Raw genomic sequence first — 13,178 nt, 5'->3', positions numbered from 1 at the left:
GGCAAAAATGTGCAGCTGTGTAAAACACCATATGTGGTCTACAGTAGTTCGGTCAGAAAGCTTCGATTTATTTCTGCTAGAGCCTCCACAATCCTCTGACTCTACATGGTCTGCACAGCCTGGCAGGTATCAGGGGTACATTGTTTGGTTGTTTGTGTTACCATTAGTACTTTTAGTTAAGAACAAAGACGAATACAGAATACACAACCGCACTTCCCCAGTTCGATTCTACTTCCCATGTTTCAGGCCATGCTGTCGACATAGCTCTACAGATGGCAATGTTGTTTTTCCAGTCAGTCCACCACTTTGGTCCAAACTGAAATACCTCAACAACTAGTGGACAGATTGCCATGTTATGTTGTAGAGACATCATTCGTTCCATGAAATCGCTTTTTAGTGAAACGCCTCTACAACTGTTGGTTGGATTGCCATGAAATGTGTTGCGTTCCACAACAAAGATGAATTGTAATATTGTAATTTGGTAACCTTAAACTATTTATTTAGGTAGGCACGCCACAAATATGAACTCCTAACCATCAGGACTAAGTTTCAGAGCCACCAGATTTCAAAGTAATCGTTTTAAACTCTCATTCATCCCTTCATCCATTTCACTCTTACACAAACAGCCACAAACACAGCCTCCCTCAGCTTAAGAAACAGTTATCCCCTCTTATTCTAGATTGCATTTTACTTAGTATTAATTATTTATCACTCATGTTCTTCATTATTTATTGTATTGTATTTATCATGTACCTTACAAGTCATGCAATATCCAACTTTTTGCAACACGAAACCCGCCTACCTCATGACATTCTGTAGATCTTGATGTCAGATCTTGTCTTATCCTAAATGTTGGTTGTGACCAAATACCTTCAAAACTCATGACATTTTCAAACGCCTCAGCCGAACTTTGTGTTCAGTGCTAATTTGCAAATATTAGCATGCTTACACACTTGTGAAAAAAATTCTAAACATCGGCATGTAAGCATTACCATTGTGAGCATGTTGCTGTGCGAAAGGAAGTGTGCAACAGGCATTAGTCTTGTTCGTCTGCATCTCAACTGCAATCAGTTTAATAACGCTTTTTAAAAGTAGTTCTTTGAATCTTTTTAATTCTAATCATGCACAAGTTGCAATCCTGCATGTGCTTTAGAAGACTGACATCTGTTTTCATTTGTCTCCTGAAGCCTTTTGGTCGGCTGTACTGGTTTTACACACAGAATTGCATAATTATTATTATTATTATTATTCATTCATTCATTCATCTTCAACCGCTTATCCCTGGGTCGGGGTCGCGGGGGTGCTGGAGCCGATCCCAGCTGACATCGGGCGTAAGGCGGGGTACACCCTGGACAGGACGCCAGTCTATCACAGGGCACAGAGAGACGAACAGAGACAGACAACCATTCACACCTACGGGCAATTTCAGACTCATCAATTAACCTAACACATGCATGTCTTTTGGATTGTGGGAGGAAACCGGAGTACCCGGAGAAAACCCACACAGACACGGGGAGAACATGCAAACTCCGCACAGAAAGGCCGAGGTCGGGATGCGAACCTGTGACCTTCTTGCTGTGAGGCGACAGTGCTATTATTATTATTATTATTCACCCTGTGGCACTTGTGGAATATTGAGAAGACAGCAACACCGCTAAGGTTATTTAAAGGGCCACATACCTCATGTTTGATTCACTCCAAGTACTCTTTTAAATCACAGCACTCGCTGACACAGTGCTAATTTTTCATTTAGGGGCCTAGTTGTGCTTTTTCATTACCACACACTGTGTCTGGTGGGCGGCCTGGTACTGTGAGGACTCATTTATTACAATAACTTCAACAACTGCTCTCCACTGTAAGCTATATAGTGAAGCAATATGCTGCAACATGCTGTCATCGAGGCTTTCATCAACTCTCTTCCCTCTGAGCTGAAGTCCTCTGGGCTTGAAAATCTAGTATCCTTCCACAAGATGAAGAGGTAGGTGAAGGTTGGGAGTGAATGTGTGGGAGGAGGGAGTATAGCCTGCTGCTGCTCTAACCAGCAGGCCAGTGCCTTGAAGTGGAAATGAGTGAAGAAGAAAGGTGCGTGTGTCCGTGCGTGTGTGCGTACGTGCGTGTCAAAGTGTTTTCAAGCGAGTGTCTTTTTTATTTTACCTAAGGGACCACCTGAAGTAGGCCCATGAGTCAACCTTTGTCTTTGTCTCACAGCCAGAAGATGCAGAATCACACACACACACACACACACAGCCATCAGATATGTAGGATAGACGCTGCTATCCATAAACATGATCTTCTTGTTATTCCTGTCTCATCCTTCTTCTTTGCGTTTTTGTCAGCTGTGGCCTCTGATGTGCTCGGTCTACTGTTTGTGTGAGAAACAGCTGCCAAGGGACTCCTCGTCTTTCTTCACAGCTCTCCTCCTCTTCTTCTTCTTCTCCTCTCTGCCAACAAGTTTCATGCTACTCCGCGTGAACCCAGCAGTTTTCCTAACAATGTAAATGTTGTATTCAGCGATGACATTTCTGTGGCATTTCAGCAAGCACTGTGGGAAAAAACGGGGAGATTAGCTGTCAAGAAACTCACTTCAGTTATTAGTAGCACACACGAGCCATAACTGTCAAGTGAATGGTATAAACGTCAACCGCACAGCGTATCATGATTATTTTACATGAATTTGAAGAGGAGACCTCCTTGGTTATGTTCAGCTGAGAGACTTTAGAAACTTTATGGTCTCATTGAAGTGTGCAAACACATGTTTAAAGACGTCTTTGAAACTACACAAATGCAAAAGTCAGAGACAGGTAAGACAGGAGCAGACTTTGATCCCGGATGCTTGTCATTATCAAGCCCATGGTGCCTGCTCCACTTTTCATTCCCTGTCTACACCACCTACTTTCAGCCTTTTGATTAGTACAGATGTGTATACAGCGTAAAAATAGTGTGGACAGAATACCAACTAGATAAGGGGCTTTTGTTTCATTGTGTATGAGTAAAAGGACACGGGACGCTCGGTGCAAGTGGATTTCTGCACCTCTGTTATCAGGAGTATCGATCCGTCCTCCACCGCTGAGATTTCTCATAGGATATCCTGTATCCTCTATTCCTAGAGTCTTTTTTGTGCTTCTGAGGGCCCTTGAGTGCAACTTGCAGCCTCAATTAGTTTCCTGCTGACCTAAACTGCCTCCTCTCCCCGTGGAGCTCAGGCCCTTCCCTGCTTTCTGAAAACCTGCTTCAGTCTTCACAGCCTCTCACCACTGCTCTGTGTTAAGTTTATACATGTCGAGTTTAAAGCTGCAACAATCAATGTTTTTATATTTACAAATGACTACTTGTGAAAGGGGTTGCTTGTAGTGGCAAACACACTATCACCTGACTATGCAACGCCCTGCAACCCATCTTTGAGCTCATATTGATTTTACAGCTTGCAAAATAACGTTTTCATCAGGCAGCTGTTTTCAGTGGAAAAAGCTCTGATAAACCAACTCTTCACAGACAAAGTTAACATCCATACGGTGAACATAGTGGAGCGTTTAGGAAACCCAAACAGAGTATGACGAGAGTGAATAATGGACTTATATTCACATGCATGATTCCAAATGAATGCTCCACGTCTGCTGGATGTGTAAATGCACAACTGCTTTGCTTTATATGGAGATGATACGTCATTGTTTACATCAATTACAAACATCTGGTTCCCTGCCTGTGTCACCATCCCCTTTTGTTTCTGTTCATGCTGCAGGTTTGGGGAAAACTAAGAGGAAGACAAGCACCCGTGATGCTTCCCCGACACCGAGCTCAGATACAGAGTACCCCTCCAATGGCAGCGGGGGTGGAGGAGGAGCTGCTGAAAGGATCTACGACCTCAACATCCCCGCCGTGGTCAAGTTTGCCTACACGGCAGAGAGAGAGGATGAGCTGTCCCTGGTCAAGGGCTCCAGGGTCATTGTGATGGAGAAGTGTAGTGACGGATGGTGGCGGGGCAGTCAAGCCGGTCGTGTGGGGTGGTTTCCCTCCAATTATGTCCTGGAGGAGCTCGGTGGGGCGGATGATGGAGAGGAGGGAGATTCCTCACAGGGATACCACGGAGGCTCTCAAGGGACTTTGTTGGCCAACGGGCGTGCAGGCGGCCGCGGTGCAGTGCTCCACTTGGTTCAAACGCTCTACCCCTTCAGCTCTGTGACAGAGGAGGAGCTGAACTTTGAGAAGGGAGAGGTCATGGAGGTGGTTGAGAAGCCTGAGAATGACCCGGAGTGGTGGAAGTGTAAGAACTCACGTGGCTTGGTGGGCCTGGTGCCTAAAAACTATGTGGTGGTGCTGGACGAACAGCCCGGCCTGCCCTCCGCAAAGTCGAGCTCCCCGCAGAACCGTTCCGTGGTACCGGCACGTTCGGGGAAGTTTGCCGGGAGAGACTGGTACTACGGCAACATCACCAGACACCAGGCCGAGTGCATACTCAACGAGAGAGGAGAGGAGGGCGACTTTCTCATACGAGACAGCGAGTCATCGGTGAGTGTGTGGGGTGAAGTCATAGCAGCGTTGCGTTAGGAAGGCTTGGAGAAAGAAGAAAGGATGATGTGAGTTTGGAAATATGGCCCCAAAGAAATGTGAATCAGTTCCCTCATGACATGTTATGGGTCCATATGTTAGAGCCAATTTAGGAGTAGAAATGTAAAAGAACATGAGTCATTTATCAAGCGACAGAGTAACCTTTAAGAGCGGCAGAATCTTGTTTAAGTGATGACTAAGGTTGTCACAATTCCAAACCTACAATATTAGTATAGACATATACATCAGGAAAAAGAAGAAAAAGTCCTATAAACACACATAAGAGGATACTTTAATGAATTTATTTTCCTTTTTATTAACGAGCTGCACACAGGTCTGGTACAGCAAAAGTCACTGAACATTTACCATCACAGCTGATTTTCTTCCCTGTTTCATCTTTGCTTCCTTGGGTTGAAAATGAGTTTTTAGATTTTATAGCTTCAGTATATTCCATACATGAATGTTTATATTGTATTGTGATATTAAAAAGATATCAAATACTTTTGACAGCCTTAGTAATTACATGATTATTAGTATTGGGGTTGAACGATTTGAGGAAAATAGTGTATAATTTGTGATATTCTGTGATTTGAATTGCAATTAAGCCCAATTTTTTTTAAGACAAGCTTCAGTTTAATATTCACAGAGCAATAATCAGTTTAGAAATGCAGATTTAAAGCATGATGAAACACTACCGCATGAATACTGATAAAACATGAAGCATTTTTCATTTTCATATGTAAACGGATTTAATCCAGCATTGTTTTCATCTGTGTTCACGAGCAGTCGTCTTCTTCTTCCCTGCCTTTGTTGGCACATAGCTGCATATTTTGCCATGTTACTGCGACCTTTGAAGAAAAGTTTGAAGCCACTGTGTGATGAACAAAGCAGCAGACTACTCATAGAAAACCCATAGAAAACTCAACAGACACAACCTGTAAGAGCCTCCCGGAGCTCTCTGAATTTAGTATTTTTGATTAGAAATCGTTCTATTCGCAGCTGTTTGGTTTTTGGAGCAGTGGATGAATTTTACTTTAATCCTTGAAGTTTCTCATGTTGCTGTTTGATAAATATGGGCCCAGATCTTTAAATATGAGAATAGGCCGCCACCTGCTGGAGCAAAGCAGACTGCCTTTTAAATTTCATTACATGTGTTTTGTGTGTCACTCATCTTTCTAACCATGTGTCTCTCTCTCTCTTTGTTTCCAGCCCAGTGATTTCTCCGTGTCTCTGAAGGCATCTGGTAAGAATAAGCACTTTAAAGTGCAGCAGGCGGACGGAGTATACTGTATCGGCCAGCGCAAGTTCAGCTCCATCGACGAACTAGTGGAGCACTACAAGAAAGCCCCCATCTTCACCAGCGAACATGGCGAGAAGCTGTACCTGGTCAAAGCGCTGCTGTGATTCGCACATCCTCACACCTACACTGGATCTCACACACACACACACTCTTCATACACACATAATACTAATGCCACCCTCTGACTGTCTTAACTCAAGCCTTAGCTCTGGACCCTCTCGCTGTGGCGTCTGTACTACATTCAGTTTTATCTGTCGCCCTCCAGTGGTGATCAGGTGGAATGATTTTTAGCTCTGAAACCGCGTAGTTAACCCCAGGACGGCGGGGACTGTGTCAGCAAATACCAAGCCACATCCTCCGTGTACAGCTCAGTGCATAATAAGCCTCTGTCTCTTGGATGTGCTAACGTGCAGTGACCACATCTGCTGCTGCTAACAGAACGCCTGAGGCCTTGTTGAGGGTTGAGCTCTCCTTCTGATGTCATAACATAATGTCCATTTATTACCACGCACATTGTAGGTTACACCATTGCTCTTAATCCACACAGGAGGACAGATGTTTAAAGGGGTCTTGAACCTCTGGAGGACCTTACCTGTCAAATTTCTGGCCATTTTTTTCTCATTTATTTTAAAACAAGAAATGTTCCTGAGTTAACCTTTGTTGTTTTCTTTTTCTTTTCTTTTTTTAAGATAATTTAAATTCAAAATCATTTGCTCTTTCACACAACGACTTCACAAAGTGACTCGACTCACTCTCTTGCCTTTTTCCTCCTACTTTTCATTATTCCTCGACATGATTTCTCTCTCCATTTGAACTTGTGTCTTCTGTCACAGCAGTTTCCGTCTTCACAGACCCAGTCATTAGAAGTGATGTTATTCAAAATCTGGATAAAATACTTCCTGTAATATTTCTAAAAGGCAGCGTGAGGAGCATTAATGCAATAGGGGAGACCTCTGATTTCCTGTAGAGTTTGAATGTTTATCAATGTAACCAAATGTGCCACCCTGTACCCATACTACTGGCTCCAGGTCTGCACTGCACTCTCCATACTTGGCATCCATTCATAGCTCTGTGCTCATGCTTTATATTGTGTCACATTGAACATGTTCCCGTTCTGTTCTCCAGAATGTCTGTAGCTACATTAGGATACTGACTGAAGAATAATAATTATGATTAAAAAAAATCTTTGATAACACTTTTGAGTAACTACACGTGATCTGCTCCTGCGAATGAATAAGGTTAAAAAAGAGCTGATGTTGTATTTGTCAAAGGTGAGTAAATCTTTGTGAAGAAAGAGAGAGAATGGTGAGAAAAGTTTCATTATTCACAGAGAAAATACTCAGTTTTAGTGAACGACTGAGACCTTGATAATGAATTAATTCAGCTCTACACTTAAACGTCACACATTCATAGGTCAACAAATGATTCTGAAATACTAATTCATGAAACCAGTCCAACAATAAACATGAGCGACACAGCTACGTACTGACGTTTGCTAAACCCCTCCCCCTAACAGCGGTTGTCCAATCGTAGCTTAGCAACCATAACTAGGCATGACAGGACATTTAACGCAAAGAGTTTGGTGAGAGAGTGTTCAAGTCTTTACAAAACCCTAAAGTTTAAATAAAACTATAAGGAATGGAAACAGCGCGTTTGACTGCTCTAATTCAATACTTGTCATGCCCCGCTGACTAGCTAACTGATATTACCTGCAGTAAAAACCGAGCGACACTTTTAAAGGCCAAAAAGTGCTTTGGCCTTTGGCTAGCTACTAAGCTAGTTGTCAGTTAAAATGGCAAACTCGACCGTCGCTGGCTAGAAATGAGACGCCTGCTTCTGTCTGAAGGCAAGGACCCGCTGCTTCACAAATTAACTTACTGCTCCGTTTTGAGTAGTGATCGACCGATACATCGGCCGGCCGATATTTACGTTTTTTAGGTGTATTGGCATTGGCCGTGCGGACTGCTGCGTTTGCCGATAGTTTTTTCGCAGCATTATTTATAGACAGGCGTCCAAAGGCAGCACCGTGTTGCTGGAGGCGCTAGTTCAATAAATGTTCCTTTTTTTAAATTGAGACTCGTAACATTTGTTATCATCATTGTGTTATTTTAATGATGTAAACTGAGGGAGCAAAAATCTTATCGGCTCCTGATATTGGCTCAAGAAAATCTGCAGTTCGTATCGGTTAAGGCTGATGGAATAAGAAAAATGTATCGCATCGGCCCTAAAAAATCGGTCCTTCTCTAGTTTTGAGTGGGAAAACTGTTGCTAACAACAACAGGGGCATACTGCGCAGGCATTAACACAGGTGGTTATTTAAACATATTAGTTAGAACATTATACGTTAAGAGATGTAACCTTAACCCTGTCTTTAAAGCTAACATTAACGCTTGTGTAGTATGCCAGATTCATTCGGTGGGTACGATCTAGCATCTGCCTGTAAAAACTGCTGTTGAATATCATTTTAAGCTGCATGCTGCACAAGACTGGACCTTTGGACAAGCGTAGCAACAGTAATAAAGGGGGCAGGGCTCAGCGAACAGTCAGTTTATAATAAGATTCATGTTTTACCGTCAAGAAACCAAATATAACATCATCTGGTCTATAATGAAAAGAAATTCTAGTCCTGCCAAACATTTTCCTCGTCTGTTTCTATTCTTCTCTGTGCATTTGTTTACCAATGGAAGTGTTGTTGATCACATGGGTCCTCAGCTTTTATACGTTATATCTGAATGTTATTGAGCATTGTTATTTAATTCTTGTCTCCACTGTATGTATATATTCAAAAATAAGATGAGGTGCATATATGAATCGCTGAGATCAAACTATGGTACTGTATCACCGACAACGTGATGAGAATTGAAATACTTTTGTTCAATAAAATTTTTTGAAGAATACTAAAATGACACGTTGAAATGAGTGATTGGTTGTCATCTTTAATATCTTTTACGTTTTGTACTTTAGGCTCATTTGGAAAATACTTTTATCAGATATTCGATTCAATTCAATTTTATTTATAGTGCCAAATCTGGGGTGGCCACTAGATGTTTATCTGATGGTGCTGTAACTAAATTTAAGGAAGCAATTCCATCTGCATTTAATGCCTTATCCTAATATTCAAGATTCCTGCACTAACGCTTGTTTCTATGAATTTGATCACCTTGACACTTGTGTTGCAGGATCACTACGAACAACACTCGACTCTGTTGCTCCTCTAAAAAAAAAGATAATGAAACAGAGGAAGTTAATGCCATTGTGTAACTCACAAACCTGTGAATTAAAACAAGTATTGCAGAAATTGGAAAGTAAATGGTGTTTCACTAAATTGGAGGACTCTCACTTAGTTTGACCTTCCTTAAATGTATAGGAAGGCCCTCCATAATGCCAGAGCAGCCTATTACTCATCTTTAATAGAGGAGGTTTCAAACATTGCTGTTTTTACATTGTAGTTTTTAGTTAAAGGGACGATCTGAACGTTTGTTAATTCCCTGTATACACACTATCAGCCACTATCGGTCTTCAGGCCAGTCGTCCCCTACAGGACACGGAGGCAGAGTGGGGTGGTCAAGGCAAAGCAAACCTGAATGAATGGCATAAACGTTATTAACGTAATAGTTATTAACATAAGATTCATAATGTTAGCATACATTTTAATGTTTGTAGACCTGGTTGATACAACGTAGAACAGCACTAACATGCACTTACCACACTATTCACTCTTTCTCTATTCCACTTAACCTAACACAGTCACTGAGAAGCTTTGAATATTTTATTAATATTTTTAATCAGTAATTATGTTCAGGATAGGTTGTTCATTTGATCCGTTCCCAGCGCAGTAAAGCCCTGATCACTTATCATTTAGCTTTGATACATCATCTGCAGGAGCGCTCACAGCCTGTTAAAGCTGTATCACACAGTTTATATACGTCTACAGCTGCTTTCATCTGAATCAAAGAAGGTGTAAATAATAACTTTATATCCATGGTAATAGCTAAGGGGTGTCCTTGTTGTTACAGTTCTCTCTTAAAAATATTGTAACGGACTGTGGAACCTGTTCATTAATGTTCAAATGTTTAGAGAGTCACTGTTCAGAGTTCACATTGAGATTTGCTACAGGCCAGAGAAGTGAACATGTTGTAGTTTGAGAGGCTCTCGCGACAGTCCTACCGTTACTGTAGTAGTTAAATAACTAACTGGTCCTGAATCAGCAGATTAGCTGTCATCACTGATTGAGCAGCGTTTGTCCCGACCGTGTGTTGATGAACTTTTACCAACAACCCATCAGATCAGGGCTGGCCTCTGAGATTTCAGCTGTAGCCTGAGAAGAGTGTTCGTTTGTGCATCAGTCACGATTAAACCTCCATCTGCCTCAGCGTTGAGCTTCCAACAGTCATGATTTCACTTCTCTACAGTGTGTGTGTGTGTGTGTGTGTGTGTGTGTGTGTGTGTGTGTGTGTGTGTGTGTGTGTGTGTGTGTGTGTGTGTGTGTGTGTGTGTGTGTGTGTGTGTGTGTGTGTGTGTGTGTGTGTGTGTGTGTGTGTGTGTGTGTGTGTGTGTGTGTGTGTGTGTGTGTGTGTGTGTGTGTGTGTGTGTGTGTGTGTGTGTGTGTGTGTGTGTGTGTGTGTGTGTGTGTGTGTGTGTGTGTGTGTGTGTGTGTGTGTGTGTGTGTGTGTGTGTGTGTGTGTGTGTGTGTGTGTGTCTGTCTGTCTGTCTGTCTGTCTGTCTGTCTGTCTGTCTGTCTGTCTGTCTGTCTGTCTGTCTGTCTGTCTGTCTGTCTGTCTGTCTGTCTGTCTGTCTGTCTGTCTGTCTGTCTGTCTGTCTGTCTGTCTGTCTGTCTGTCTGTCTGTCTGTCTGTCTGTCTGTCTGTCTGTCTGTCTGTCTGTCTGTGTGTGTGTGTGTGTGTGTGTGTGTGTGTGTGTGTGTGTGTGTGTGTGTGTGTGTGTGTGTGTGTGTGTGTGTGTGTGTGTGTGTGTGTGTGTGTGTGTGTGTGTGTGTGTGTGTGTGTGTCCAATGAAACACCTCAGCAGTAATGTGCTTTATCTTCTTTATCTGACAAGAATTACCTCTCGGATGAAGTAGTTCTGCTGTTCTTGGACCAAACCTCATTTACAGAAGGAAATCCGCCTGTTACAGCAAAAATAACACAGGTAACAATATTTGTCATTTTATTCTTATATATTAGGCTGAAAAAAAATATATTGAACAACAGAAAATATATATATCTTGGAAAACTGCCACTGAAATATGGGCTGCAGAAGCTTCTGTACCTTCAATGTCCACACGATGGCAGTATTGGGCTTCATGCTTTGACACATGTTTAACATTTTAATGAGACTGAGAGATATCAAGAAAAACAAGAAGCACAGCATCATTTAATTTGGGTGCCAGTGAATTTATTATTTAAAATTGAAAACAATGTTCATGGTTTCACACTGTTTGAGCTCAGTGAAGAAAACATCAAATAAATAATCAACCAAAGCAGAAAAGGTAAGCAGGTGAGTTTTCTCTCCTGCCAATTTCATTTTAATGGGACTTGAATTTGCACATTTTACAATGAAACATTTTTATTCATAGCAGCATTTTGTGAAGTTGGATTTGTATTTTCCAAATTCATTCAATTCCAATACCAAAACAAAGTCACAAAGAGGGAAAAACACACACGAGTCGTAACTTTACTGGATTGTTTCGTGCTACTAAAAGAAAAAAATGACTTAAACCAGGGAGGACAAAAACATCACATCAGTGTGTAATGTGGATGAGTGACAGCGTGGTGTAAGGAGAGACAGAAACACAAACGATGCACGGATTACACTGAGTTAGGATGTAACTGGAAGCAGAATACAGCAAAACTACTGCAAACTGTTAGAAAACATTGCATTGAAAGATAAAGAATGAATGTCTTCTCCGCCTCGCTCTGTACATTTCTTCTCTTCTATGTTACGTATGTTAATTATTCCCTATTCCCGTCTCATCTGTCTGGGCATGAGGTGCTCCTGCACTTTGCACTAATGGAAAAGCTTTTATCTCGTCTTTCCCTTACATTTCTATACGACATCTTCTCTCCACACCGCGGCGGCTTCTCTCTTCAGGGATAAGAAGCCTGGAGATGTTCTGTGGTTTTTCTTATTGTTAGTAAATCTCAGGAAAACACCAAAACCATTGATGAATTCATCACGAAAGCTGCATTCATGTCAAGATGCTTAAGCTTCACTTTTGGGAGCCATCACAATGATTTTCCGAGTGTTAAATAATGTAAATTCTTGCATCATCTTGGCGTTTATCAGACAGTAAGACTCTCACTGTACACACACTTAATAACAAAGTCATCACAGCTGCCTCACCATTTAAAATGTATTCTGCAGAACATCTATTTACGTTCTTTTAGGACTCATTTTTATTAAAACTTCTGTAGTGGACTGAGTTAAATATCATTAGGACAATTTAAATCCATGCATGCATCTTATTTGACTTCTAACTGCTCCTGTTTTTAACTTGTTTTAATTTTTCTGTGTCACTTTTCTGATATTTTGGATTTGCTTATGTATTTTTCAAACGTTTTGTGTTTTGTCTTGTCCTCAAATGTTTTGTGTTTTTATCTCGGCTTTATTGCAAATGAGGGTGATCCTGAATATATTCCCAAGTTTAAATAAAGGTAATAAATAAAGAAATAAACATGTATGTATACTGCTAAATGAAGGCGGAGGTCAGTCCTTGTCATCACCTGGCTCCTGCCTGGAGGACTTCCGCACAACACCATTCATTGAGTGCAATGGAGCCAAAGGCACATGCCACTACTTCGCTAACAAGCAGAGCTTCTGGTTAACCTCCGTAGATCAGTCGTTCCACACTGAGCCGTCGTCAGAGACACTAAAGGCAGGCCAGCTCCTGTCACGCATCAGCCGCTGCCAGGTCTGCATGAAGAACTTGTGAGAGACTCGAAGTGACACAAGGAAGTTATTGCATTGAAAGTGTTGCCTCTGTGTCCATGTACTAAACCAAACAGGAGGTTCTGAAATTAGATTTAGATCAATACAAAACTTTCTCCCCGAGCCAAAGCTCAGATACGCAACGACTGTGATGCATGAGCTTTAAGGTAAATGTCCCACTGTAGATAAAAACCTGAGAAGCCCCACAATGAAGTCAACAGCAATATGGGGACAAGTATTTTTGTATTAAATGTGGATTGGTGCTTACTGTTTAACTTATTACCTCAGCTACGATGTCACATTGTTAACGACCGAGAGGCCGTTCACTACAGCTGAACCAAAGACGCCCATGTGTATGCACTGCTTCAGTTAATCTAGATGTTTTTATTGTTTATGGGCGAACAGCC

The 13,178-nt window shown here is 41.7% G+C and overlaps 1 protein-coding gene across 1 annotated transcript in view; it reads left to right on the top strand.

The window, feature by feature from the left end:
• nck2a (NCK adaptor protein 2a) overlaps nt 1-8,643 on the top strand; it is a 37,294-nt gene extending 28,651 nt beyond the window's left edge. The window contains exons 3-4 of the mRNA XM_083922022.1: nt 3,740-4,506; nt 5,755-8,643. Coding sequence (XP_083778148.1) covers nt 3,740-4,506; nt 5,755-5,949 — 962 coding nt within the window. The 3' untranslated portion in view covers nt 5,950-8,643. The remainder of the gene's footprint in view (nt 1-3,739; nt 4,507-5,754) is intronic.
• The last annotated feature ends 4,535 nt before the right edge of the window (nt 8,644-13,178 follow it).

This window comes from Echiichthys vipera (genome assembly GCF_963691815.1).
Source record: "Echiichthys vipera genome assembly, chromosome: 10".
NCBI lineage: Eukaryota > Metazoa > Chordata > Actinopteri > Perciformes > Trachinidae > Echiichthys > Echiichthys vipera.
This window is presented reverse-complemented; position numbering and strand designations above follow the sequence as displayed.